We start from the raw sequence: 25,714 nt of genomic DNA on the forward strand, positions 1-25,714 counted from the left end.
TTTCAAGCTTGTTTTGCATTTAATAATAATCTATGGAGTCAAGTCGAGTTTATTTATATATCCCATAATCTCAAACCACAAGGGAAGATATTCCACCAAAATGATAACTATTTTGCAATCATAATAAAACGGTAGGTTGAACGCAAGATGAACTTGATTACATTCAAATGTATTGTATGGAACATTGAATACATTTTTGTTAATCACAAAAGAAATAAGTAAATGCTGTTCTTTATCACAGGCCATGAAGTCTGAGCTTGAAAACAAAGCTCTGTTTAATTTAAACAGAAAATCCCTTCAGAAAATACATGAATCCGTGTTAATGAAATCCCTCTCATAAGGAATGCTGCGTTGAAGTGTAGCCTGCAGTATTTTGGTGCTACAATCCAGGAAAAAAAATCTATAGGCTTTCAAATGGAAATTGAAATTTGGACACAAGTACACCTGATCAACAGTAACATTTTTGTGGTCTTATTGTTTTATTTTATTATTATGTACACTCAAGACTCCAGTGGAAAGCAGCATCGAGTGGATTATCCTGGTGACATAAATGAAATTGAAATGAACTGTTTTTATGTAGATGAGAACCTTGTCTTCCTGTCTTCTCTGCTCCATTCTGTTGTCAGTCATTATAAATAATCATGGTGTCACTCTCCAGGTGCCAAAACCACCTGATGCTGCAGCCTAATCTGGTCACCTGGGACTGAAGACACACACACACACACACACACACACACACACACACACACACACACACACACACACACACACACACACACACACACACACACACACACACACACACACACGGACGTACGGACGGCCAACATGGCGTCAGACCCGCCCATACTGACAGAGCAGCTGGAGCTGCAGAGGAGAGCCAATCAGGTCACGGATGAGGTGAGGAATGGATTCATTTTATTTAAAAATCTAGAAGGCTTCCCTCCATTATAAGTATTTGCGTTATTAAATACTGAACACTCACAAGATGGATTTCCCCATTAACAATAATTAAGTTATCAGATGACGTGTCACATAAACACAAACATTTGATTGCAACTGTGTTTGACCACCTTGCAAAGCCACAGATTTTATTTCACTGCCTGTGAACCCACAGACTCAATGTGCATTTTGTACAATACACAATTGTTCATGTTCTCGTGCAGGCTATTGGATGAGCTTTTTACAAAAAGTGATCACTTCAAATCTAAAATACGGTGCTACTTGTCATCTAAAACCACATTTGTTGGCTTCCTGCTACCAGACTTAATTGATGGCTTTTTCCTCATTAAATAGGGAGCATTTCAGTTAAGCAATTCTAAAGGTCAGACCACATTGGTGCATCTCGTGCATTTTATGTAGACAGATAAGTTTATTTTTCAACTTCTCAAGCCCTGAGACATTCAACATGTCTACTGTCCAATGACATTATGTTCATCTTTCAATGCATGTTTGTGTACAATAGAATATTGAAGCTAAGGGGCTGCAACTAAAGATTACTTTATTGAGAAGACTATTTTCATTATGAAGTAATCAGTCCATTAGTCAATTTAGTATTCAGAATGTCAGAAAATAATAAAAGTGTTCACACAGCCTGAGGTGACGTTCTCAAGTATCTTGTTTAATCATCCAACAGTCCAAATCCCATAGTTATACATTTTACAATGACACAAAAAGGAGAAAAGCAGCAAATTCTTAAGTTGGAAAAGCTGAAGGCAGAGAATATTTGGTGTTTTTCACTAGTAATCTAATTTATTGGTTATCAACATTTTTTTGTCCATTCATTTTTTTGTCCACTAACTAATTGGTTATTCATAATTGGTCCCATTCAGAGTGAAATAGCCAGTAAAGCAGGGTTAGGGTTAGGTTTAGGGAGTGGATACCTTGTGATTGACACAATCGCTACCATGGTGTTGTCCAGTCTGGTCACAGTGTGTTCTCAATTAATAAAAGTTAATCGTAACATTTTGGTTGCCTTATAAATGTCTTATTCAGTCTTTGCTTTAGAGCTACTGAGGAGAGTGGCTATAGGGTCTAACCCACATCTTCCTTTCATCAGAAATATGAAGAGGGACAGTAACTACAGAACATATAGCAAAATCCAAATATTTATATATGTATCAATTTAAGCAGATGTCCCAAAAATGTTTAAGCTTTGTCTGATTAATGATGGATTGGATTGGATTTGGGCTGAACATAATAGCATTGGGTTAATTGATTATGAATCGGGTATATGACAAATATTGATTTCATTTTTGGAGAAGAGGTAGGGGGCCATATAGACACTTTTACAGCTGACGTCGATATTATATTGAATATTAAACTGTTGCAATGTAACAACCGGCATCAACATGTCTGGTTGTTGTGTGTTCGGTTGTCTGAAGCCAACTCAAGTTCTAAAGCATTCCAACAGCAACACGACCGTTTAAGGTGTTTAAGGTGTTCAACGGGTGTTACAGTTCAATGAGTGGCCGTGTTAACTGGTGACTTTCAGCCAAATGCCTTGATGGTTGCTTATAGTAACTTGTGTAAATGGTTTGGTGTAAATATGCAAGACAGACTAGTTCGTAATTATTTGAAGATTTTGCCAGGGAACCTATGTTCTGTTTGTGTTTTCAACAGCTCACATCACCAAGAGCAAACATGACGCTTCACTTTTTAAACCGTAACCCCTGCGTCATTTCTGCAAGCTATTAAACATGGTGACTACCTCTGGTCTGATCAAAACTACTTGTGTTTATAGCTGCCATTCCAAAACTCAATAAAGTCAAACCTCTGAGTCTCTGCCTTGGTGTTTGACACTCTGTACATGAAAACAGAGGACATAGTTGAAGCATCTAGTGACCTGTTTGCCCGTGATTTCTCACTGGTGTAACGTTAGACGGCAAGTTTTTCTAGCAAATCCATCAACGTCTATATCTGGCCACTAAATATTTGGCCATGTACTCTACCCACTCACTAATAGGACACTGAGCTAGAAAGTCAATTTGTTAAGGTTGCATTCGCCGTTTATTTATGTTGCTGATGAGAATTAGTTTGCTATATATTTACTTTAATATAGAATATAGAACATCACACACAGGAGGCAGGAGCGGTGTTGCTGATTTCTCTCAGCCTGTTGTGAGCGACAGAGAACACTGCTCTGTCTGAGGGGCGTGTCCCTGTGAGGACACCTGGCTCACCTGGTTGCCATAGAGACAACTGGTCTCCCACTGGCCACCATCTGCAGAGGAGATATCGAGCATGGATGAGCTCCTACACTCAGTGTGGGGCGGTGCTAAACAACCAACACACACCAGGGGGATTAAAGGCTACTGCAGGTCAAAGCCATTTGTGTCACCTCGTCATCCCCTCGGTGGGAGACCCTAGGGATTAATGTGATATTGACACAATATATATACACACACACACACACACACACACACACACACACACACACACACACACACACACACACACACACACACACACGCACACACACACACACACACACACACACACACACACACACACACACAGCAAGGGGTGGAAAGACAGGAGAGGAATTTTCCATGGGTGAGAGTACAGTGTAATCGCAGGTCTTTATGTGTTGACTTTTTTATGGTTCAGGTCAAAACAGCAGTTGATATAATATAACTATATACTTATAGTATGTATATAATTACACGTAAGTTCACATTGGCATTCACATAAACAAAGGTTTGCTATAAAATACCTGTTGATCATAATTTACTTCTTAAAAATAAAAACACCTTCAGAAGATGTTAATGACCTATCCATCAGTTTGGGAATGGTAGGCAAAAATATTTTTAGGCATTACTTTATTTTATAGGTTTGTTATTTTTCTGGGGGAAATAAAACATGTTTAGATACAAATTACGAGGAAAATAAGAAAAGATGAAAGACGGGATTAGTTTGTTGTATTTTGTTTTAAAAGCTTGATGAGTTCCACTTCATGGTGAATTAATTATTGTTAATTTCATTTTTTTATACAAGCTGAATTATAGGCTTGCCAGTAGACAATTTGCCCATGTTTGCCTGCTTATTAAATGTACTGTATGTTGAAGCATCCATCTTTCATGTCTTTCAGTCTCTGGAGAGCACAAGGCGGATGATGCAGCTGGTTGAGGAGGTACATACACACACACACACACACACACATATATTTTTATTTATTTAAATATATATATAACTAGCAAGGCCTGCAGCGATTAAAAATCATAAAGACAGATAGTCAGGGAGCCAGAGAGAGAGAAGCTCATCATGAAGTTTATCCTCATTATGTATGTTAGGGATGTGATTGACTTTAAGCTGCTGGAAAGCAATTTTGGGCATTGACACATGGAAAACAAGAGTGACTGAGACGACACCGCAGAAAACACTACATTCTGGTCAGAAGTACATGTTCATGTACAGTAACCGCAGTAAAATACACCTTACTGCTATTTATGTTGTCTGAAATTGAAATTTGCATTCAAAGATGCTTGAACGTCTGAAACAGACAACCATCGTGCTTTTAAAGTGGCCTCTAGTCGGAACGGCAGCGCCACATGACAATATTATCTATCTGCAAGTCTCTGCAAGCTAATTTTCACAGAATTGAACTGAAACCTATGGCTGCCTGGAAGAGGAGAAATCATGGACCATAACAGCTTGATAGTAATGTGTATTCTATATTCATGTGGTTTTATGTGCTCCTTCCTGCAGAGCAAAGACGCTGGGATCAGAGCTGTGGTTATGCTGGATGAACAAGGAGGTAATCAGTTCAGTTTGGTCCCTCTTTAAATTCTAAATTCTAAATTTTGTTAAGCCTTGTTCAATGTGTTTACAACTGCAATTTTAAAAAAGCAGTTTTTCATGGAATACGGAAGTAAGTTTTGCGCCATTATGTCAGTATTGTTTCAAATATAAGAAATCAATAATACTTTCATCTCTACGAGCTTGATTGTGTTCCAGTAGTTCTGTGACTTCACAAAGTTTAGCACAAAGACAGGAAGCGGGACACACTGCTGTGATGACCAACAACTTAAAAATTGTCCCGTTTACACATTTGGTGCATTTCAGTTCTGGTTTAGCAAGGACACATGGATTTGTATTGTGCTATAATGTCATACAAAAGTAAATTTGCAGATTAATTATTGCCAGACGGAAAAGTAAGCTTCTCAACTTCTTTCCAGTCTGTCCACCGAATAGTTTTTAAGATATGCCCCTGACCAATCAGGTTAGTTGGGTTGAAAACATTGTGTCCGTCTCTCCTGTTGTTACAACCATTAAACCCAGTGCCATAAAACTCCCGTTCCTCACAGAGCAGTTGGAGCGTATTGAGGAAGGCATGGACTCCATCAACAGGGACATGAAAGAGGCCGAGAAGAACCTGACAGACATGGCCCAGTGCTGTGGTCTGTGTATCTGGCCAATCAGGAAGTAGGTCTTGGTTTCAGGGATCCGCACCTCTACCCAACTGGTGGCCTAAAAAAAACCACACTGATGCCCAGTTCCAATAAATTTTAACCATCCATATATAGAATTTGAAATTTCCGCAATCATTATAACATTTTTTAGTTAAAAAAGCTGTCTGTCAACAAAACATTAATTTTGTCATCAAGGTAACTAAGCCCGCCCAGATGATGTACAGCTTATGATGCTTTATTGAAGTCCAACGGTACGCTTTCATCACTGTTAATTGAATCAACAACGGCTTAGGTTATTTGCCCAACCATCTTTTGTCAAAATGTTTTGCTCTCAGTTATTTTCTGCATGACGCCCTTAAGCTTTTCTGCACAATTACCCCTTAAGGGGGTATGAGTGAGAAAAAAAAACACACACACAAAACAGAAATAAAGTCAGTGGAAAGTGACACTTGTTGCCCAGTACTTCAAATTTAACTCTGGGCAAATGTAAATAAAATAAATAAGAAATGATAAGTAGATAAATGCATACACATACCTATTAAATATAAACACTAACTTATGAAAGATATTTAAAAACACTGTACAGTGCTTTATAATTGATTTTACTGAGTTATAAACCATGATGGAACTGGGCACTGAGGTCAGGGTGCAAACAGCCGGACCATGGACGTGCTATGCTGCACAGCTCTCCTGATTTGTCTATTTGTTTTTTAGTTTTGGGCGTTTCATGTTCATTCGCTGGCAGCAATTTTTTTTTTTTTTTCAGTTGAGCTGCACAAAGGCTTTCAGGAAATAGTTGGTGATTTTATTTTGCTTCTTCCCTCTGCCTTCTCCTCCCTCCATTCTTTCCAATTTTCCTTCTCTTTCGGCTTACCTTGCTATTTTTTTCTCCCCATCACCTCCGTACTCCTCTCCCATCACATCCTCTTCCCACCCTTACACTTTCACCTTCCTCTTACACCTCCAACCAACCTGTCTTCCTTCTCCTCCTACTCCACTCCTTCTCCATGTCCACCTTTCTCCTGCCTTTCTTCCTCTCCTCCTGCCTATCCCTCCATCCTTCATCCTCCTCCTCCCCCCTCCTCCCTCTCCTCTCATAGAGCAGTTGGAGCGTATAGAGGAGGGCTTGGATCAGATCAACTCTGATATGAAGGAGGCAGAGAAAAACCTGACTGACCTGGGCAAGTGCTGTGGCCTCTGCTCCTGTGATAAGTAGGTGGTGTCAGATTTTTCCAACTCCCCCTTTATTCCGGCTTTAGCTGTCTTTTGTTGCCCGCTTGCTTTGCTGCTCTATTGATTTTCAGCTGTTTGGATATCATCTTACAACACGTTTGTTGTCTCTACTGTATAAACGGACCGCTGGTGTACCCACACTGGAGGTTCCACTCATTCATTACCTAACAGACAGTTTTCCACTAAAGCTTGTACTCCAATAAAATAATCAAGTCTGTAAGACCAGTATGGGTGCAGTGTGGTTCTCGTGCATCCCATTTAACAAGTGAACAACAAAAGACGTACATTCTCCTTCTCTCAGACTGAAGGCCTTTGAGGAGAGCGGGGCGTACAAGGCAGTTTGGGGCGGAGGGTCCGGTCAGGACGGCGTGGTGTCCAATCAGCCGCCGTCGTCCCGAGTCGTTGATGAGAGGGAGCAAATGATCATGAGCGGAGGACACATACGGAGGTAGAGAGAAACAGAAAGAGCGCTTAATGAACTGTTATTGTAGGCTGGCTGTCTGTTGTGTTAGGAGAGGCAGCTGTATAATGTAATGTAATACCAGCAGGGGCGGCTGTGGCTCAGTGGAGGGACAGGGTCGTCCTCCAATCAGAGGATCGGCGGTTCGATCCCTGGCTCTGGCAGTCCATGTCGATGTGTCCTTGGGCAAGACACTTAACCCTGAGTTGCTCCCGAAGGCTGTGCCATCGGTGTATGAATGGATGTGAATGATTAGAGAGATCCTGATGGGCAGGTGGCACCTTGCATGGTAGCCCCTGTCATCAGTGTATGAATGGGTATGAAAGGGTGAATGATTAGTAATGTAAAAGTGCTTTGAGTGGTCGGAAGACTAGAAAAGCGCTATACAAGTACAGTCCATTTACCATTTACCATCAGCCATACGGGCAGCTGCCAAACACAGGACATAATCACACACACACTCTTTACTCTGCTCTATCTCAGGGTGACTAACGATGCCCGGGAGGACGAGATGGAGGAGAACCTGACTCACGTCGGCAGCATCATCGGAAATCTGAAGAGCATGGCGCTGGACATGGGCAACGAGATAGACACACAGAATGTCCAGATCGAACGCATACAGGGAAAGGTACTGCTGCCACATTACAACACAAACTTCATGAAGTGTCGGCAAACATCACAGTAGGCCACAAGAAAATGACCAAGCATACTGTATCATCAGACGACAGTATTACCAGAATTATTTTCACATAAAATCTTAATTGATCGACTAGGAGAACATGTCCGTTTACAGACAACATATAAATGACCCAATCAGATAAGAATCACAAAACTGAGTTTTATACAGTAAACTGAAATGAATTAGAAAAACATAAAAAATGTCCAGGGTTGCAGAGGGCGGGAGCCTAACATACAGACAGACAAGACTCTCTTTCACGTTCACACCTACCACCAGTTTACGGTCTTTATATCACCTGACCTGCTTATCACTGACTACAGGTTACTACAAATTCGATAAATCTGACGGAATAGGTCACCAAAAAACATTAAAGGGAGGGTTTGTTTGTTTTAGTTTTATTTGTTTGAGGTTTTTATATATCAGTCTGTAGTTTCCCAATGCGGTGTTCCTTATGTATCCAAACCCAAACATTGAAACTATGGTTGAATGATGTATGTTTTAGCGTGAAAATGCTGTTTTCCGCCAAGAAGATTACCGTGCTGTCAGAAAACCCTTTGCTGGTGGGGAACTGCAGCCGTTATATTGCTCTCTTTAAAGCCACAAGATTGACAAAATGAGTAATTTTATCTTGCAGAACACAGGAGTATAACCTATAAAACCAAACTTAAAAAAATACCGGCTGATGCTAGCGTTTAATTATTCATAAACTGAATACTTTACTCCCGCACAGCTATTTGCCAACAGCTGTGTGGGCGTTTCCATTTATAAAACCCAGACACAAACACTGTTGGAGTCTACCTTTACAGTTTTTCACAATTGTTAACACACGTTTCTCAAAACAATAACGGCTTTCTCAAAACTGCACACACAAAACTGAAAACCTCACACACAAAATGCTAAACCTGACACTCCCTTTGCAAGATGACTCTTTGCCATCAAATCTCTTAACTGTTCACAAAATGGAACTCGTGTTTTCATTTGGTACACACAGCCATATTTTCAAATGACACACACATACCATTCATTGAGTACACACAACTAAGCATTTGCTGCACACTACCAAGCATTTACAGCACACTGAAGTGCAAAATTGAAAACACAATCAGAGAAATGGAACACACCATATGAATGACAACGACTCTGGAGAATGAGCCATTTCTCCTTTTGTAAAATGTCTCAGTATAGGCCTACTTTTTTCATAGTCAAACATAAAACAGCACACAAATATGCAGCAAAAAAAGTTTTATTTCGGTACACACAGAGAACAGTACAGTACTGTAAACCGGCCTGACGGTCTGGACGTTCCTGAATGTAGCATGGTCAGCCAGGATCTTAGTTTGTATTTGTCGGAGTGTGATAGCGTTGTTCTCACGAACCATATTTACAATTTCAGTCTCCTGTTCGGCTGTGAAAGTGTGTGTTCTTCCTCCACGGTGTGGTTCTCTTTCAGTCCTGCAAAATACAAATACTGTGAGCACACTGTATTCTATTGATATGCAGTATTACAGTACACAAGGCAAATAGATTTCGTACCTGTTCTCCATCCTGAAGGTTCTAATGATGGCAGCAACTGTGAAGCCGCTGAGATTTGGTTGGACCCTCTGGCCAGCCTCCCTCATGCTCAAACCATGGTTGAGCACATGGTCTACCACAGTGGCCCGATATGACCGTTCTCCTTCTTCTTTCTCCTCCTCCTCCTCCTTCTTCTCCTTGTCCTTCTCCTCCTCTTCCTCCTCCTTGTCCTCCTCTTCCTCCTCCTCCTCCTCTCACTCTTACCCCTCTCCTTCTCTGGTTGTCGATCTCTTCAAAGTTCTCCATTGTTCACCAAACAAAACAGAGGCTCGAGGCACTTTTATGCTGCAGTCCTGATTGCAAATTGCTCAACAGACCTGAATGTTTAGAGATTTGAATATTTGTGTGTTGTAGGTTGATGCTTTGAGATTTTACTTGAGAAGTGTGTGCAACAACTGAGCATTGTGTGTAGTGTTTTGACAACAAGGTGATGTGTAATTGACATCAGAGTGTAAAGAAGGAAAGTCGGAGTCTAATGCAGATAAGGGAGTGTGAAGTAGTGCCAAGTTGGGTCGAGCGATTGGTACATGAAGTGAAGGTTGTGCAAACTGTGCCGAATTTTCTCTTTTTGTGTGTTAACAACTGAGAAAAACTGTAAATACCAACACTGGCCTTTTTAATATCCACATCTGGCCTTTCAGTGCTTTCATAAGGGTTCTTGTTGCAGATTTTACTGAATACATAATGGGCTACATCTACTGCAAAAGAAAAAGAGAGAGACAGAGAGAGAGAGAGAGAGAGAGAGAGAGAGAGAGAGAGAGAGAGAGAGAGATAAAGGCAACACACTGCTTTAGTGGGAACATTTTTTTATTCGCTCTTAAACATTTGGGCTTGCACAACCTGCTTTGGGAAGACTGTATTTCACTATCCACTATCTCCTTGAATTTGAGAGATAGACAGAGAGCTCCAGTGGTTTCATACTCCAGTTCTCATTAACATTTCCTGTTTCTTTTTCTCTCTCTCTCTCTCTCTGCAGGCTATTCTCAACGTGTCCCGCATCGACGCTGCCAACCAGAAAGCCAACAACCTCATTAAACGATAGAAGGAGTGCTCTTATATTTCATTATTTTTCTACTAATTCATCATACTTGCAATTAGCATATGCTTCTGCATGCTTTGCCAAAGTGAGGCTGTTATTGTTCTCTGCTTTACAGAGGTGCTTTTTTTAGGGTAGTGTTTTCCTTCGTGTGACAATATTGCTGTGGTATTCCTATAGGGACTGATTCTCAGTAGTGAGGTGTTAATTATCTTGTGTTCCCGTGTACTCTTATTGTGATAGGGATTCTGATACTGATATGACATAATCTTTTAACGTGTCATAGGATTATTATAACTCTATTGAACAGCAATGCCTTTGTCACTTGCATTTCACTCTTTATGTCCTCCTTAAGGTGGCCTCTGTGGTCACTCAGCATAGAGTTATATCATAGGTAGCTTTAATGATGCCTGAAGGGGAAACTGGGTCACTGCGGCGACACCATCGCCACCAGCAGCAGTAGAGAGCAGAACCAAGTTAAATCAAGAACTAATTCCACTAAAGATGAACATGCTGAACACAACCCTGCGAAGAGCGGCTCCATTGGGCCGGGCGTGCATCTTCCTTCTACCGGGAAGAAAAAAATAAATAAATGAATAAACTCTTATATCTCCATGTATGTAGAATATATTTCCAAATTTCCAAAAAAGAAATAACCACATCCCCCTCTCTCTATTCTGAAACGCTCCATAGAGGGTGAAACACGTGCGTGATGGCGCCCTCTGCGGGCGCTGCTGGGTATTGCCGAGAGGAAAGAAACACGTATTCGTCCCCAGGAGGAAGATCTCTGGTGACACCAAGCGGACGAACATGGAACCTGCTCTTCTCCCTGGCCTCTCCATCTTCTTTCTTCTCCACGTTGATATAAAATGGTGGTGAAATGACGATGAATTGGTGCTGTTTTTCTAATCGTTTGCCATGGTTTAAAAGAGGAATCTGAGCTCATCAAGGTTTTTGCTGACACTATCAGAACCTCGTGTGAATCACAGCACTTCCTGAAAGTGAAATGCTACTATTTTGCACTTGTGTGTGTGTGTTTTTCATTAAAGCCAAATGCATGGGTTCACTTTGTTTCATTAGCTGCCATGGATGTGGAGGTATCACTGCTCAGAAACATCCAGTCTTGACCTACATTGTGGTGTGGAGTAGCCTACTGCTGGAATTAAGTTACTATGGTTCGTGTTTAATGTTGTGGTTATTATAAATATATTAGTACAATGAAGCTGGTGACCTTTGTTGACCTTTACAGCCCTCCATGCTTGTCAAACAGCTGCTTTAGGAATGCTACACCCAATAACGCAACCATAGATTATGCACAGTGATGAAATGCTATGTCGATGTCTAGTTAATTGGGTATAGAGTTTGGGGATTGTCTGCATCGTGAGGAGGTTAGATCATCACTTTCTCTCATAAATACTGTTCCTTGCGCAGAATTTGTGCGTTTTGTGGTAGACTTCATTGGGATTGTTAGTGATTGGTGCACGCTGTATCTGGGGCAGCTGGGGGCGCGCAGCGAGATGAAAATGTTGCGCGTTCAAGGGAGGAAAAAAAAAATTCGGAGTCTGCGCAGTTCCGTTGTTCTCGACACTCCGAACTTTCGGGAGATCCGACGGAGGAAAGAGGGGAGGGAGCGAACAACGCCATTTTTCCCTGGTAATTATTTCCAAACATATTCAGCGTTATTTCACACCGCACGTAGACGGAGCGCGTGATTTATCGCAGTGAAGCGTGTAACAGTGTATAGCTGACGATACGAATAATGAAAGCGTAGCGGCACATGGAGCAAAGCGGACATTTCGTACTCGAGCTCGACCACCGACAGTGGTGTAACGTTCTCGGTTACTCGGCCGTGTGGCATCCTCTATACATCCACTTGTGTTCACTGATATTCGTCGTGCAGCCCCCCGGTCGGTGGTTTTTAACGCAGCAGAGATGGCGGACTCGGGTCAGGGCTGCTCCTTGTGTGAGCCGCCAGGCACGAGCAGCAGAGGGAGAGGCAGGCACGAGCTCAACAAAGACACGAGAAGACCACAGCTGATTAGCTCAGACGGGCCACGTGGTCAGAGCAACGTAATGCTCCATTTAAACCATGTCATATTAAGAAGTTCTTGACTTGTTTGCACGTCGCAAACATGTTGCCTTCATGTGTTTAACGCTAGTTAGAGCCAAATGAAAAGGAGAATGTGGAAAATAATCAAACTAACTTAATACATTAATGTGAGTAACTTGACTAGCCTTACATGGTATTTGGGGGTTCAAATTAATTTATTAGGATAAAACCCCCTACAGATGTTTTTGGAGGAGGTTCCCAATGTATATTAACAATCACTACATAACACGACTGAGAGAATATGTAAAAAATAAAAATTCTGTTATCAATATAGTACAGTCAGAAAATGGGCAAGAAAAACAAAGACTAAACAGCTTTTTTTTCTTTCCTTCAATAATAACTATTTGAATAGAGATTTAAAAACCACTATAATTCGGAAACAAAATGTATTATTTACATTTGAAATAGCTTTGGCTCCTAAAGAAGAAAAACGAAATGATACAAACTTTCATTTTACATTACATTACATTACAGTCATTTAGCAGACGCTTTTATCCAAAGCGACTTACAATAAGTGTATTCAACATAGGTATTCAAGAGGACTACTAGTCACCAGAAGTCATAAGTGCATCTCCTTTCTTAAACAAGCATCTTAAAGCATAAACCAGAGCAAAAGTATAGTGCAGAGGCAAATTACTACGAAAACAATAATTGCAACAGACTAATACAAATACAATAAGTGCTACAAACTACTACGAATAGGATAAGTGCAGTAAACGGATACGAATACAATAAGTGCAACAACTAATACGAGTGCAATAAGTGCTACGAGGAAGGCTCAGGGTAGTACTTTTTGAAGAGGTGAGTTTTCAGCCTGCGCCGAAAGATGGGCAGCGACTCTGCTGTCCTGACGTCAGTGGGGAGTTCATTCCATTTAGTCGTGGTCCCCACACTGTTGCATGACAGGGGTGAATACTGCTGCATTTGTTTCCCAGTCCAGAAAAGGACACGTGACCATCTGTCATCATTGAACCACAACAGTGCAACTGGGCTCTAAGTATTGAGTCAGTCCGTTTTTCTTCGGGCCCTCTGCGGTCTCCTCAGTGGTTAGATTGAAGAGGTTTAAACTGTGATTTGTCTGTCCCATAGTAGGTTCAGCTGATATTCCAATAGTGCTAACTGATCCTACACCAACCTTCTATTTCTATTTCTGGAGTTTGAAGAAGAGCTTCGCTAAAGCAACACTTTGACTGTTCATTCCAGCTTGTTAGTTGCATTATATAAGCACACATATTGTGATGTTAACTTCTGAATTTCCTTCTTTTTCCCAGTGGAAGTTCTTTTTTTAAATAAAGCTGATTCCTATAATATTGGAGATTATATGTTAATATCTCTGAGTGAGCAGGATGGTGGTGCAGCTGCAGAATGTAATTTGAAAGTGAGTTTTTTATAGAAGGCTGTGTTTGGTCTGTTTTGAACATCTTTCTGAATACATTTTACTGCATTTGTTGAAGTAATAGAAATAAAGCCATTAAACGCTGTTGAGCCAAGATTCAAGAAGATTTACAATTTTAAAGTCTGCTGCATCTTAACCTTTATATTACAAAACACATTATTACTGGACAAGATTGTGACTTTACTGCTACTAATTCTTTAATTTATATATTTCTTTTCTTCAATTACATTCTTTTGCTGGCCCCTGTGTTTTGTCCCGGTCAGATTAAAGCTGAACAAATCTATTTAAAATGTAATGTGAGCTACAGCCTAGTGCACCGTCAGCTATCACCTCTTCATCATCCATTAGGAAATGTAAGTCTGGTAAATGAATTAATTGTCAACACAGAATAGAACTTTATTGACAAACCTGCTTTCTGAAACACGCGTATGTTCATTCATCTAAATCATGCAACGGCTGCACTGAAGCAACAACACTGAAGGACACTTTAAAAAGGAGAGAAATTAACTCGAGACCAAAAAGATTACATCGTTTTTTATCTAAAAATAAAAAACATTAAGGAACAGCTTCTTTTTTCTTTTTTTTTTCTTAATGCAACACAGAGCTGTTCAATTGTCCAGCAAATACATTTGATTGATTTTAATAACTTGAATGTGGGCTACTTGAAGGGAGCACTGTGCATCTGTATTATTTTATATCATTAGGAAAATAGAAGAATCGGAACCCGGTGTCATTATCAGCAGATACTCAATTAAATGACTCGGAGCGGGCGTAAAAATGTATAATTTATTATTCTCATATATCATTTGTATTATCCTATATACACAGTAAAAAGCACTGCAGTAAAGTAATGATGGTTGACAGTTAGTCTGTGGTAAAGTAAAACAATTGCTATATTGTGCGTTTGAATCAGGGCTCTTATTCCTGTTTACTTAAAGTTACTCCGTTCACCATTTAACATTGTGTTTTCTTTGTCTTGCTTTCTCCCCTCTGTACTGTCTCTCTTTCCTCCCTCTCCCCTCAGTCTCTCCCTTGCTGTCTCTCAATTTTTGCAGGGCCTGTGCAGTCAGACAGGTGTCTTCAGTCCAGACTGGCAGGGGGATCAGGAGCAGACAGTCCTGGAATTTGGAGTCGATAACAAACTGAGTTGTAGTAGACCGTCAGAAGAGGAGGAGGAGGAGGAGGAGTGGACAAGGCACAGGTGGAGCCATGTCGGCCTCTTGGCGTGAGGACGATGAAGAGTTGAAGGTGGGAGGAGTAAAAGGAGGGTCGAGACTCAAACCGAGGTTCTCCTTCAATGAGGTCAAACTGCTTCTGGAGGCGGTTAAGAGGAACCGGTTCATCATCCTCAGTGAGTAGGAAGGAGTGTGGGTGTGTTAGTGTGTGTGAGTGTGAGTTGGATCTTGGGGGTTGAGGTTGTAGAAAGCGGTTTATCCATAGTAAACACCAGTATCATCCTCCTTGGAGAAACAGGAGATGGTGAATGTTTTAATGCCTAGCACTAGGAAAAGGATCCTACGGTCATGAAATCCCGAGAAAAGTTATGAAATTAGAAAAAGTGTTTTACAGGCCTGGAAACGATTTGAATTTAAAATACTGTTTTGGAAAAGTTTTGAAAATACATCTTTTTCACTATTGTTTAAAATGTGCCCATAAAAATCCGAAAACATAAGGTTACAGAAATAGGTTCCTTGTATTACTAATTTACCTAAAACTGTTTCTGCCAAAAACGTATTTTGACTGGATGCCACAAACAATCCCTACATTGCTTGATTATTTCGTACCACTGTTCATTGGGGGCCGTTGTATGTAAAAAAATAAAAAAAAATAAATGATGGAGCCGGGGGAGCAGAGTAATATTCTGAGTAAAACCTCTGAGATTAAAGTAATACATTTACGAGAAAAAGACACGTGGATATTCTCTGAGATTAAAGTGGCAAATTTACAACACAAATAACTTATAGTGGAGTGCGAAACCCTGGTAATGATAAAATCTGCATTTAAAAAAAGATTGTCAAGATCATTGCTTAACTTTGTACGATTGGATCAACCTCATAACACCACAGTTGTCACGGTTAAACACTGGTAACGTGAGGCTTCGATTGCAAGTGCATGTTACAATTTAGTACTCTCCATCCATCCATTCTCATCTGCTTATCCAGGGTCAGATGGGAGGAGCAGCAGGCTCAGCAAGGTTTCCAGACGTCCTTCTCCCAAGCCAACTCTTCCAGACACATGCTTCACTCAGAGGCTAACACTACTTTAGGAGCTTTTACTCCAAATGATACACCCCTCCCCTGGCTCCGTAATTATTATTATTTTTTTCTGCTGTCGTAATTTCAGGCCCCCCGGGGGGCCCCCCAGTTAAAGCAGATATATTATTTGCCTCCTTAAACAATCATATCTTGCAGGAGTCCTTTAAAGCATAATTGAACGTGCTATGCCTGTGTTGCTGTGTACAGTAAGCCTGCAACCAACGACTTTCTGATTATTAGATTAAAGGTGCATGATACGACTTGGGGAGCATTTTGATTGCCCCTCAACACGGCGAAGCTGACTATATTAATGCTCTGAATGTAGTATGTTGCCCCTTTAATCCTTTGGTTAACTAATAATAACCCTAACTACTACAATGAATTTTCAACCTTTTTTTCAAGTAATGCAATACTATAATGAAATACAATAACACAATACAAGTATGTTATAAACTTTAAAAGAGGACATAATAACATCATAGTATTGCATTATTGAATTATAGCAATGCATGATATGTGTCAGTGTCTGAAGCGAATTTTAGGAGATGAAAATAAAAATATTTGCGAGGAACAATATTTGTGACAGAAGTGGCCTAATCAGCCATGACCCCCCCGGTAACTGAATTTAAAGGGGCCTTTGACCTCTCTTATTTGGCGGATGCTCTAATGCATATCTTACCTATGGTTGCTTACACACACTTACAGTGTGATGTTAATGTTAATCTACGTTGTTTAGTTTGACAGATCCATATCCACAACTTGCAAATAGACAATCATCACTGCATGTATGATTTTTTTTATTTATTTTTTAGCACCAGCAGAAGAGGGACCACCACGCCACCATTGTATAGAATTGTTTAAAATGTCCAATGATGTCTCTCCCTGCAGGGAAGTTCAACCAAGGTGTGTCCCCTGAAGCCAAGAAACAGACCTGGGCTGAAATCACCAATCAGATAAACAGTCTGGGAGAGAATCACAGAGAGGTTTGTTATTGTCATCACTATCTATTTTTAGTCCTGTTTTTTACAGGCTATTTATTATATTCTCTGAAATAATTTTGTGACTAGCTCAACCAAGGACTGATCCTTCCTTTTCAGATAGTTTCATTTGATTGATTTATTTCAACCTTTCAAGGTTAAAACTGTCCATTTAATTCACTAGAGAAAAAGCCAAAATTAGAAAAATAAGACTTAAGAATAAGATAAGAATTTAATTTAGCAGAAATCAGTTGCATGGAGACGGCGTAGCCATACAAAATATTGTGTCACGATGGAAGACTTTTTAAAGCGGGTTGCATTTTCTCACAGGTGCGTCAGATCATGAAGAAATGGGCAGACCTCAAATGTGATGGAAAGCGACGAGCCATAGCCCTCCGTAGCCCCAACGGCAGCATCGGGAGGAAGAAGAACCTGGGCCCCGTGGAGAGGATGGTCAATAAGATCCTAATGATGAGCCCTCGAGGAGGTGAGGAGAAGCAGGACTCTACTTTTATCCGTGAGTTTGTGCTTGTGAGAGCCTCAATGCGTAGTGGAATGAATCATTCGACAGATGATTTCCCTGAGGAGAAGTTTTCTAGTGACGGGATTATTCAGAGTTTGGAAGTGGGGTTGTATGAGGTTCCATACTTATCCATAGTCATTGTAGATGCGGGTCAGTACGCCCAGAGTGTGGAGAACCGTCATCTATGTAGGTAATACCAAAGATGCTTTATAACAAAGATGACTCATTACCAGCTCCCCCCATAGTTTGAAATAGTATACACTTCCCGTCTGCTAAGTAAGCGTGATCATTGCGTGTTTAACTCTCCCTACCTTGTTTTGAAGTTATAGACTGGGTCAAGTTTGGGTTATGTGTTCATATTTTTCTTTTGCTCACATTAGATATTTACATTCTGAAAATGTGTGACCTAGTGCGATCGCAATCGTTAGTTGTCAGATCTCACAAGAGTCTGTTGCTGAGACAGAGAAGTTTCTCCTGATTTGTGTGTTTTGAAAAATTCGATTTTAGTGTCAGAATGTTGGCTTGTGAAAATAAATGAATAAATATTTACTTTGGTCACAATTGAGCGCAAGAACGTTCATGTTCACTTTCCTGTTAATTGACTCAGGGCCTGCCCAAATTCCAATTTAACAGCATACAGTCCCTGACAAAAGTCTTGTCGCTTGGGTACAAGTTGACCTTAAGTGCCCCTCAAATATATTTGTAATCAATTTTTTTTTACAAGAAATGGCTAATTTCAATCCCAACAGCTTTTGAAATAATGTTTTGGTGCCAAACGAAACTGCTGAAAAGCATTCTAACGTTCACAGCTTGGTAAAGCCCACTGAGTCAGTTTTTGCAAAGACAAAAGTCTTGTCGCCTTGTCATATGATGCACCCAATCCTAGATTACAGCCTCACCTGTGATCAATAATTGATCAATCAATTAGTGGGTGTGTATAAAAAGAACCCCAGCACACCAGACCTTCACATCAACTGCAACTTGACCTCTGACAACATGCCTAAGATTCACCCTGAGACCAAAGCGTTGATTATCAAGAGGCTGAAGACCAGATCCACTGCTGAGGTGGCTGACACCTTCAATGTGTCTCAGCGTCAAGTACAAAGAATAAGAAAAAGATTTGAAGAGACTGGAGATGTTTTTGACAAGCCCAGGTCCGGCAGACCCCACAAGACAACTGCTCGGGAGGACCGTTTGTTGGCTCAAAAATCCAAGGCCAGCCCCTTTTCCACTGCAGCAGAGCTCCACCAGGCCTGGTCACCTCAAGTCCCCGTGTCAACCAGGACAGTTTGTAGAATTCTGTCTCGAAATGGCCTCCATGGTCGAATCAGTGCCCAGAAACCAGCACTAAACAAAAGGCAATTAAAAAAACGTGTGGCATTTGCCAAGGCCCATAGCCTGCTAAAAGGATGGACGCTGGAAAAGTGGCAGAAGGTGGATTTCTCAGATGAATCTTCAGTTGAATTACATCACAGCCGCCGCAAATATTGCAGGAGACCTACTGGAGCCCGCATGGATCCGAGATTCACCCAGAAAACAGTTAAGTTTGGTGGCGGAAAAATCATGGTCTGGGGTTACATCCAGTATGGGGGTGTGCGAGAGATTTGCAGGGTGGAAGGCAATATCAATAGCCTAAAATATCAAGAAGTATTAGCTACCTCTTACATTCCCAACCATACAAGGGGTCAAATTTTGCAGCAGGATGGTGCTCCATCGCATACTTCCATCTCTACATCAAAGTTCCTCAAGGCGAAGAAGATCAAGGTGCTCCAGGACTGGCCAGCCCAGTCACCAGACATGAACATCATTGAGCATGTCTGGGGTAGAATGAAAGAGGAAGCATGGAAGACGAAACCAAAGAATCTTGATGAACTCTGGGAGGCATGTAAGACTGCTTTCTTTGTTATTCCTGATGACTTCATCAATAAATTGTATGAATCATTGTCGAACCGCATGGATGCAGTCCTTCAAGCTCATGGAAGTCATACAAGATATTAAATATGGATCTCACAGCACCACTACTTAATTCACTGATGTTATGCAACATATTTTTGTATTTGAAGTAAATTATTTGTTCAATTTTCACATTACTCTCTGTAGGCGACAAAACTTTTGTCTTGCCAAAATCTGACCTTTCTGTGTTCATTAAATGATCAATCTTTCTTCAGTGAAGCAAATTTATTTTAGTATATTAAACATAATTTGGGAGGGTTTTAGCTTTCATATGAGCCATTTCTAAAACCAATGGATAAATTAAAAGTCAGGTTATAAGCTGTTGTTTCTACAAAATGGATAAGTGACAAGACTTTTGTCAGGGACTGTAGAGAGAGGCTGTTTCTTTTGTTATTTTGTGTGTTTGGTTCAGCACTGCTGTATTGAGGTTTAAAAGCATAACATTGCTTGTTTGCTGCAGGTACACCAGCTGTCAAAAGACACATTATTGAAACTTAAACAGGCTGTTATCAGCTGATAAAATCAATCAATCTGCCCTTATACCAATCATGCAGATCAGATAAAACAGCTGTGGTGGTAACAAAAAAACATACTACAGCATATGGAAATGGACAAGGGAGCAGAGATGGCCAATTTAGTTGAATCAACTGTTGTTTCTAATTAAATAACTAGTTTTCGTTTGTCGGTTCTCAGGTGGCGACAGTGATCTGGACTTTGGCGATGACGAAGACTTTTCAAAGCTTTACAGTAAAGGCCCTCCCACCAACCCTCCCTCCTACTCCTACCTCAGCTTGACGGACAGTACCCACTCTATACCTGGAGGAGCTCCCTACGACCTTTCTCCTCTCTCCTCACCAGAGAAAGAACTTGGTGGTGAGTGGAGCCGGATAATAAGAAATGCAATGAGTCTGCACCAGGCGGAGACGGGGCGGGAAATCATCTTTTCACTAATGTGAAAACATGAAAGTTTGTAGTGCCTTTAGAGGGATCGTACAGATTATTTGAAGTGGGGATGTATGAAGTAATTATCCAGAGTCAGCGTATTAGAGGCAGTAAATGGCGGTCAGTACGCCCACAGTTTAGAAAAACAGACAGGAGTTGAATTTTTTGGTGTATCCGAACTGGCCCTTTAAAACACAGAAGTCATAAAATAACACAAAGTAACCAATCAAGATAAGGGTAGACCTGCAACTCCCATGTTCTGCAAGATACAATTACTGTTTTTGTCAAAGGAGTCTGGTAGCTTTAAAAGTGCTTATATAAGGACTTGAGTTCTCTGTCAGAAAGTGCTGTCTGCCGGCAAGGTAAAGGGGAGAAAATATTCCAAAGGTACTGATATAGATTTCTTATTTTTTTTAGGTGGGCCTTTTTGTAAATTGTCCCAAACACATGTTGTTGCTCCCCCCGTTAACAGCAGTACATTGCTTTGCTCCATTGCTGGTTCTCCTGTATGTTTCCACAAACTGGGGGCGGGCCGACAGTCATCTACTGCAGGTAATACGCTGACTTTGGATCAGTACCTCGTTTATACAACCCCACTTCAAAATATCCCAACTATAACTTTTAAACTGCCACACGGTGCACAGTTTTCATACAGGTTCAAACAAGGTTATATTCTAAGCTTGGCAGAGAAAAAAACTTTATTTGTCAAGACAAGCAAAGAAGACTTGGGTGTATATTGAGTGATTTGGCACTTTTGAACTACAAGACCCAGACTGATTCTCATTGACGACAGAAAGAATAAATTATTTTATGTAGAATTTTTCTTCTACTAAATAGTCCAAAGTTCTGAGGTACGTTTGGCCTTGCAAAATGTCTAACTGCTGCTTGACGATGTTTTGCAGGTGATACTTTCCACTCCTCCTCTGATTTTGACCTGGCTGACGATGGAGGTAAGACTGTGGTTTTAAACAGCTGGTGTTTTCAGTAGTAGTAGTAGTAGTAGTAGTAGTAGTAGTAGTAGTAGTAGTAGTAGTAGTAGTAGTAGTAGTAGTAGTAGTAGTAGCAATAATAGTAGTAGTAGTAGTAGTAGTAGTAGTAGTAGTAGTAGTAGTAGTAGTAGTAGTAGTAGTAGTAGTAGTAGTAGTAGTAGTCAAACTTACAAAAACGCCCCAAAAGCTCTTAAGCAATACACAATGATAATATGATGATGAATCATTATTCACTAACTATACAACATTCTAAATTTAAAGCTTCACCTTGAAAAGACGTCTCGTACTTTTAAGCAGGTTGTGCTGACAATGCCTCTCTTTCACTCTTCACTTGAACAAAAGCTGTTAATGAACACTTTATTACGTTTTAATATGTCTGCAAATGAGAAATATGTGGTTAGTTTATTTACTGTAAATAATGCCATTTGCTGGCTTAGCAGAGTTCTTTTGTCAGCGGCATCGTTACTAGTGTTCTAAATTAGTAGGCAAGAACGCACACGACTTTGAGATGCAATGGCAGAGTGGCATGATTCATGTGAAGGCTATATGCTTGTGCACGTCGACTCCGGGGGAGTGAAGACAAGTTTGATGCAACGTTCTCCAGAATTGAGCTTTAAAAGCCGGCTCTGTGTTAGTGAACCGCAGCAGCCAGGGAGTCAGCCGCTGTCTGCCTGCTGCAGACGACATGACAGAGCCTGCAAAGCTCCGCCCCCTCTGCTACACAGAGCGCTGTGAACTTTTTTATTCAACGTTTATTAATATCGAGCTGGTAGCGTGTCAATAAGCACCAAATTTGAAAAAATACCCCAGCAATACACCTACCAAGTGTGATCTAACAGATTCTCTGCTTGATAGATAGCTACTATACTATGACTTCTTTTGTCTTTTTGACATAATTCACTAGGTATACTTCTTTAGTTTCTTGTGAAAAAGCGGAAACGAATACATATTTTTGTTCTGATCGAGTTGCAAGTGAAATTGCCCGACGTGTGTTCTTGTCCCTCTGTGATCTTTCAGATGGGAACATGGACTTTGAAGAAAACGACGACGCCATGTTCTCCTCCTACCCTCCCTCTCTTCCCCCACCCTCCTCAACCTCCCTGGACCCCCTGCCTGACAACGTCCTGCTGAGGATGAAGCCAGTCCACACCTACTCCCGGAACAACAGCCAGAACCACACCTCCCCCAGACCCTCCTCCTCCGTGGCCGTCATCTCCTCGGTTTTCCCTTCTGTGTCTGACTCGGACGCCGCCTCGTCCTCTGCTGCTCCTCCCCCGTCGCAGTCCCCACCAAGCTCCAACATGACAGCCTCCCCTCTCCCTGCTCCTTCCTCCTCATTCACTCCCCCTCCTTCCTCGTCCTCCACATCTGTCGCAGCCAATACCTGTACCCCTCAGCCCGCGCCTCCCTCTTCTTCCATCCCACCGCCTCCTGGTGCTCCCACTCTTACCACTGCTGTGTCTTCCTCCTCTGCTGCTTCTACTGCGACATCCTCTTCCAACTCTCACGAACCTTCTCCCTCCTCTTCGGTCCTCCCACCCAACCGTCCCTCCACCTCAGGCTCCAACCAGTCCGACCCTCTGCCGGCCGGAGCGTCCTCCCGCAGGGCCCACGACCACGTGGCGCAGATGGCCTCTCAGGGCCTCCAGCAGCAGCGGGCCAGCAGGATGCTCCTGACCTCGGTGTCTCAGTCTCTGGAGATATTGGCTCAGTCCGTCCAGCTGCTCGTGGAGAGCCAGCAGGAGTTTGTGCAGGAGTCTCTGACTCTGCAGAGGGAGACGGTGGACATTCTGAGGGATTTCTCTAACACAGCGCTGACCATGCTGAGAGACAAATCCAACAGTGGACAACTGGCAACACATCATCATCATCATCCCACTGCACACTTCTGAAAAAAATGGAGATGGATTTCATGCAGGAGACCATGTGATTTAAACATCCATCTTGTTGGTAAAATCTTGAAAGAGATGGCTGAGTTGACATTAATAGCCACTTATGGCTGCCGGACAGAAACGTTCCCTCTGAAAACGGGACAAAAAGTTGTCCCAGAGGCACAAACGCATGGAGTTGTAGGCCATGTTCTCATAGGCTGTTCATTTATGTGCCTGAGTCTGGTTTGTTCCCTCTCCTGTTTGTTTGGTGCAGGCTCGTGTGTTTCCCACACTGTAACTGTAACTAGCATTTTAAACCAGGAGATTTGAGCTGCTGAAATCTTGCACCACTTTACGGATTTCCACACAAACGGAGATCGACGGAGTGGATTTTTACTTGTTGAGTGCACTGGGACACTTGGTTTAACTGGCTCACTGACTGAGAGGAAATCATAAAAGTAACTGTAATATTGATTGTTGGAATCTCAACTGGAGTAAAGCCTGGTTTGGTGTTGGGCTCAAGGGTAGCGCACCATGAGCTGTCTAGACAGAGAAGAAAGCTCATGTGGTTTTTATAAATTCATCAAAGTGGTTGTTGCATGCTCATCTTGTCCTTATCACAAACACATCCTGTGCATGCGGGATGTGGTTATGATAAGGACAACATGTTAAAGCTGTTAACGGCTTTCATATGGCATAAATGTGTTGGTTAAGAGCGTTTTTGACTGAGAAAACAAGTCTATGATGCTCTGGAGGAAGGACAACATTTTTTATTGTTTTGTTTAAAAATTATTAATGGGAATATCAAGGTGGGACCAGTAACACAGCTGCCCACTGAGAGTTCATACTAAGCTCTGAATGTGGTGAAACGGTGAACTTTAAAACGTGTCAGCCACCTCGACCTGTGATAAAGCAAGGTTAATAAATGATGTAGACACTAATGTAGAATAAGCTCGAGCTAACTCTTTCAGAAAATTGTCACACCCCACAATCCTAAACCCGAGACCTTTGGCAGACTTCAGTGTCTGAATTTAGTACAAAATAGCAGTGTATGAAAGACACTGGTGTTATGTACACACAGCTTTGCATTTTGTTTTTTAACACCAATAAACATCAGATCAGTGGAGATACTAAGAGAATTGTTTAAAGAAACATGTCAGTAATTTGGAAGTTGTGGTGCCAACAATAAACATGAAGACGATGTGCTTCTGAAACTCTTGTTCTTTGATCCTCTTCTCTGTCTGCAGATACACCCTTTACTGAAAATGACTGAATTACCAAATGACTTGTAGCTGTCTGCTGTAACACCAGGCTATGGGATGTTTCCAACAACCAAACCCTGAAAATAAAGACATTATTATGAAAAGAAGAAAAAAACTGTTTGGAGTCTATCTTTTTTTTAAGTTTTGGGCCGTTTTGTAGAAATGCGAGTGAAAGTAGAAGTCAGATGATATTCTCTATATATTATCGACAAATCCCCGACCAATAAAGACCCAAAGCAATAGTGAATGTATCCACCAAAAAGTGTGTAATAGAGCTCTAAACTCTTTTTATGGGATTTGTTGTCTGAACTAGCACTCACGCAGGAATTTAATCTGATATTCAAACATTTTAGTCGCAGTCTGGAGCTCTGCATTGTTGCTTCTTAGTAATGCATCCCAGCTGTGGTTTTTGACACATATAAGTTTAGGCAATGTCTTATTGTTTATTTGCTCTAAACTAACATCAATGATAGAGCTTATTGGTAAAATATGAAAAAAGTGTATTACTTAGCATCCACATTTTATTACTGGAGTTGTTTGTTGTATTTCTTTCGTCAGATGCCACAAAAAACAAATTTCCCTAAGAGGGATCCAGACAAGGGATGAAAGGTGGAGAAGGATGCTTCCAGAAAGCTGGTGGAGGTCAGTCCACAGGTTCTTTTCCCTGATAATTAAAATGACGGATTACAAACGTAGCTAGTAAAAGTCCTATCTCCCTCCTCCTCACATGCACAGTAGCTCAAGTCAGACTCACATAGACTTTTCCAAAACACTCACACAGATAGTACCACTGTGAACCAGATGCATATACAAATCCGAAACATCCTAAACTACAGAGCTATCGCTTATCAGTCATAAATGAAAAGCAGCAAATGTGGCTGTTAAAAAAACAAACCCAGCAGGTCCCCTCTCAGGTCTCAGATATCAGATATATCTCAGAATCAACATGCTGTTCTTCTCTGTCTGGCGAGCTGTTAGCTCCCTGGATGTCTATGACCACAGGGCCTGTACCCTGTGCTACTGTCAAACATCCGTTGGATCCACT

At 41.2% G+C, this 25,714-nt stretch overlaps 2 protein-coding genes across 5 annotated transcripts; both read left to right on the plus strand.

The window, feature by feature from the left end:
- Positions 1–822: 822 nt before the first annotated feature.
- zgc:101731 (SNARE_SNAP25N and SNARE_SNAP23C domain-containing protein) lies at positions 823–10,403 on the plus strand. 2 transcript variants are annotated; one of them, XM_054602060.1, is made up of 7 exons: positions 823–900; positions 4,091–4,132; positions 4,708–4,756; positions 6,512–6,623; positions 6,946–7,092; positions 7,588–7,732; positions 10,332–10,403. In XM_054602060.1, the coding sequence occupies exons 1-7, from the start codon at positions 829–831 to the stop codon at positions 10,395–10,397; spliced, it is 633 nt and encodes a 210-aa protein (XP_054458035.1). In that variant the 5' UTR covers positions 823–828; the 3' UTR covers positions 10,398–10,403. The 2 variants fall into 2 exon arrangements, with proteins under 2 accessions (XP_054458035.1, XP_054458033.1); XM_054602058.1 differs by lacking the exon at positions 6,512–6,623 and adding an exon at positions 5,307–5,424 and having other exon boundaries at positions 829–900.
- Positions 10,404–11,876: 1,473 nt separating this feature from the next.
- On the plus strand, positions 11,877–24,752 carry LOC129089961 (uncharacterized). 3 transcript variants are annotated; one of them, XM_054597403.1, is made up of 8 exons: positions 11,877–12,044; positions 14,922–15,248; positions 17,041–17,135; positions 17,460–17,646; positions 20,299–20,478; positions 20,965–21,099; positions 21,450–21,497; positions 22,554–24,752. In XM_054597403.1, exons 2-8 carry the CDS (start codon positions 15,107–15,109, stop codon positions 23,426–23,428), a joined length of 1,662 nt encoding a protein of 553 aa, XP_054453378.1. In that variant the 5' UTR covers positions 11,877–12,044; positions 14,922–15,106; the 3' UTR covers positions 23,429–24,752. The 3 variants fall into 3 exon arrangements, with proteins under 3 accessions (XP_054453378.1, XP_054453387.1, XP_054453397.1); XM_054597412.1 differs by having other exon boundaries at positions 11,879–12,044; positions 17,460–17,616; XM_054597422.1 differs by lacking the exon at positions 20,965–21,099 and having other exon boundaries at positions 11,880–12,044.
- The last annotated feature ends 962 nt before the right edge of the window (positions 24,753–25,714 follow it).

Source organism: Anoplopoma fimbria, chromosome 1 (genome assembly GCF_027596085.1).
Source record: "Anoplopoma fimbria isolate UVic2021 breed Golden Eagle Sablefish chromosome 1, Afim_UVic_2022, whole genome shotgun sequence".
In the NCBI taxonomy this organism is placed as follows: Eukaryota; Metazoa; Chordata; class Actinopteri; order Perciformes; family Anoplopomatidae; genus Anoplopoma; species Anoplopoma fimbria.

What these genes read in the sequence shown, in the direction of transcription:
- zgc:101731 (XM_054602058.1), top strand. Translation starts at nt 829, where the DNA reads ATGGCGTCAGACCCGCCCATACTGACAGAGCAGCTGGAGCTGCAGAGG. An exon ending in CCAATCAGGTCACGGATGAG is followed by an intron (nt 901 to 4,090) that starts GTGAGGAATGGA and finishes CATGTCTTTCAG; the next exon opens with TCTCTGGAGAGCACAAGGCG. An exon ending in TATGCTGGATGAACAAGGAG is followed by an intron (nt 4,757 to 5,306) that starts GTAATCAGTTCA and finishes CGTTCCTCACAG; the next exon opens with AGCAGTTGGAGCGTATTGAG.
- LOC129089961 (XM_054597403.1), top strand. Translation starts at nt 15,107, where the DNA reads ATGTCGGCCTCTTGGCGTGAGGACGATGAAGAGTTGAAGGTGGGAGGA. An exon ending in GCAGGACTCTACTTTTATCC is followed by an intron (nt 17,647 to 20,298) that starts GTGAGTTTGTGC and finishes GTCGGTTCTCAG; the next exon opens with GTGGCGACAGTGATCTGGAC. An exon ending in ACCAGAGAAAGAACTTGGTG is followed by an intron (nt 20,479 to 20,964) that starts GTGAGTGGAGCC and finishes TATTTTTTTTAG; the next exon opens with GTGGGCCTTTTTGTAAATTG.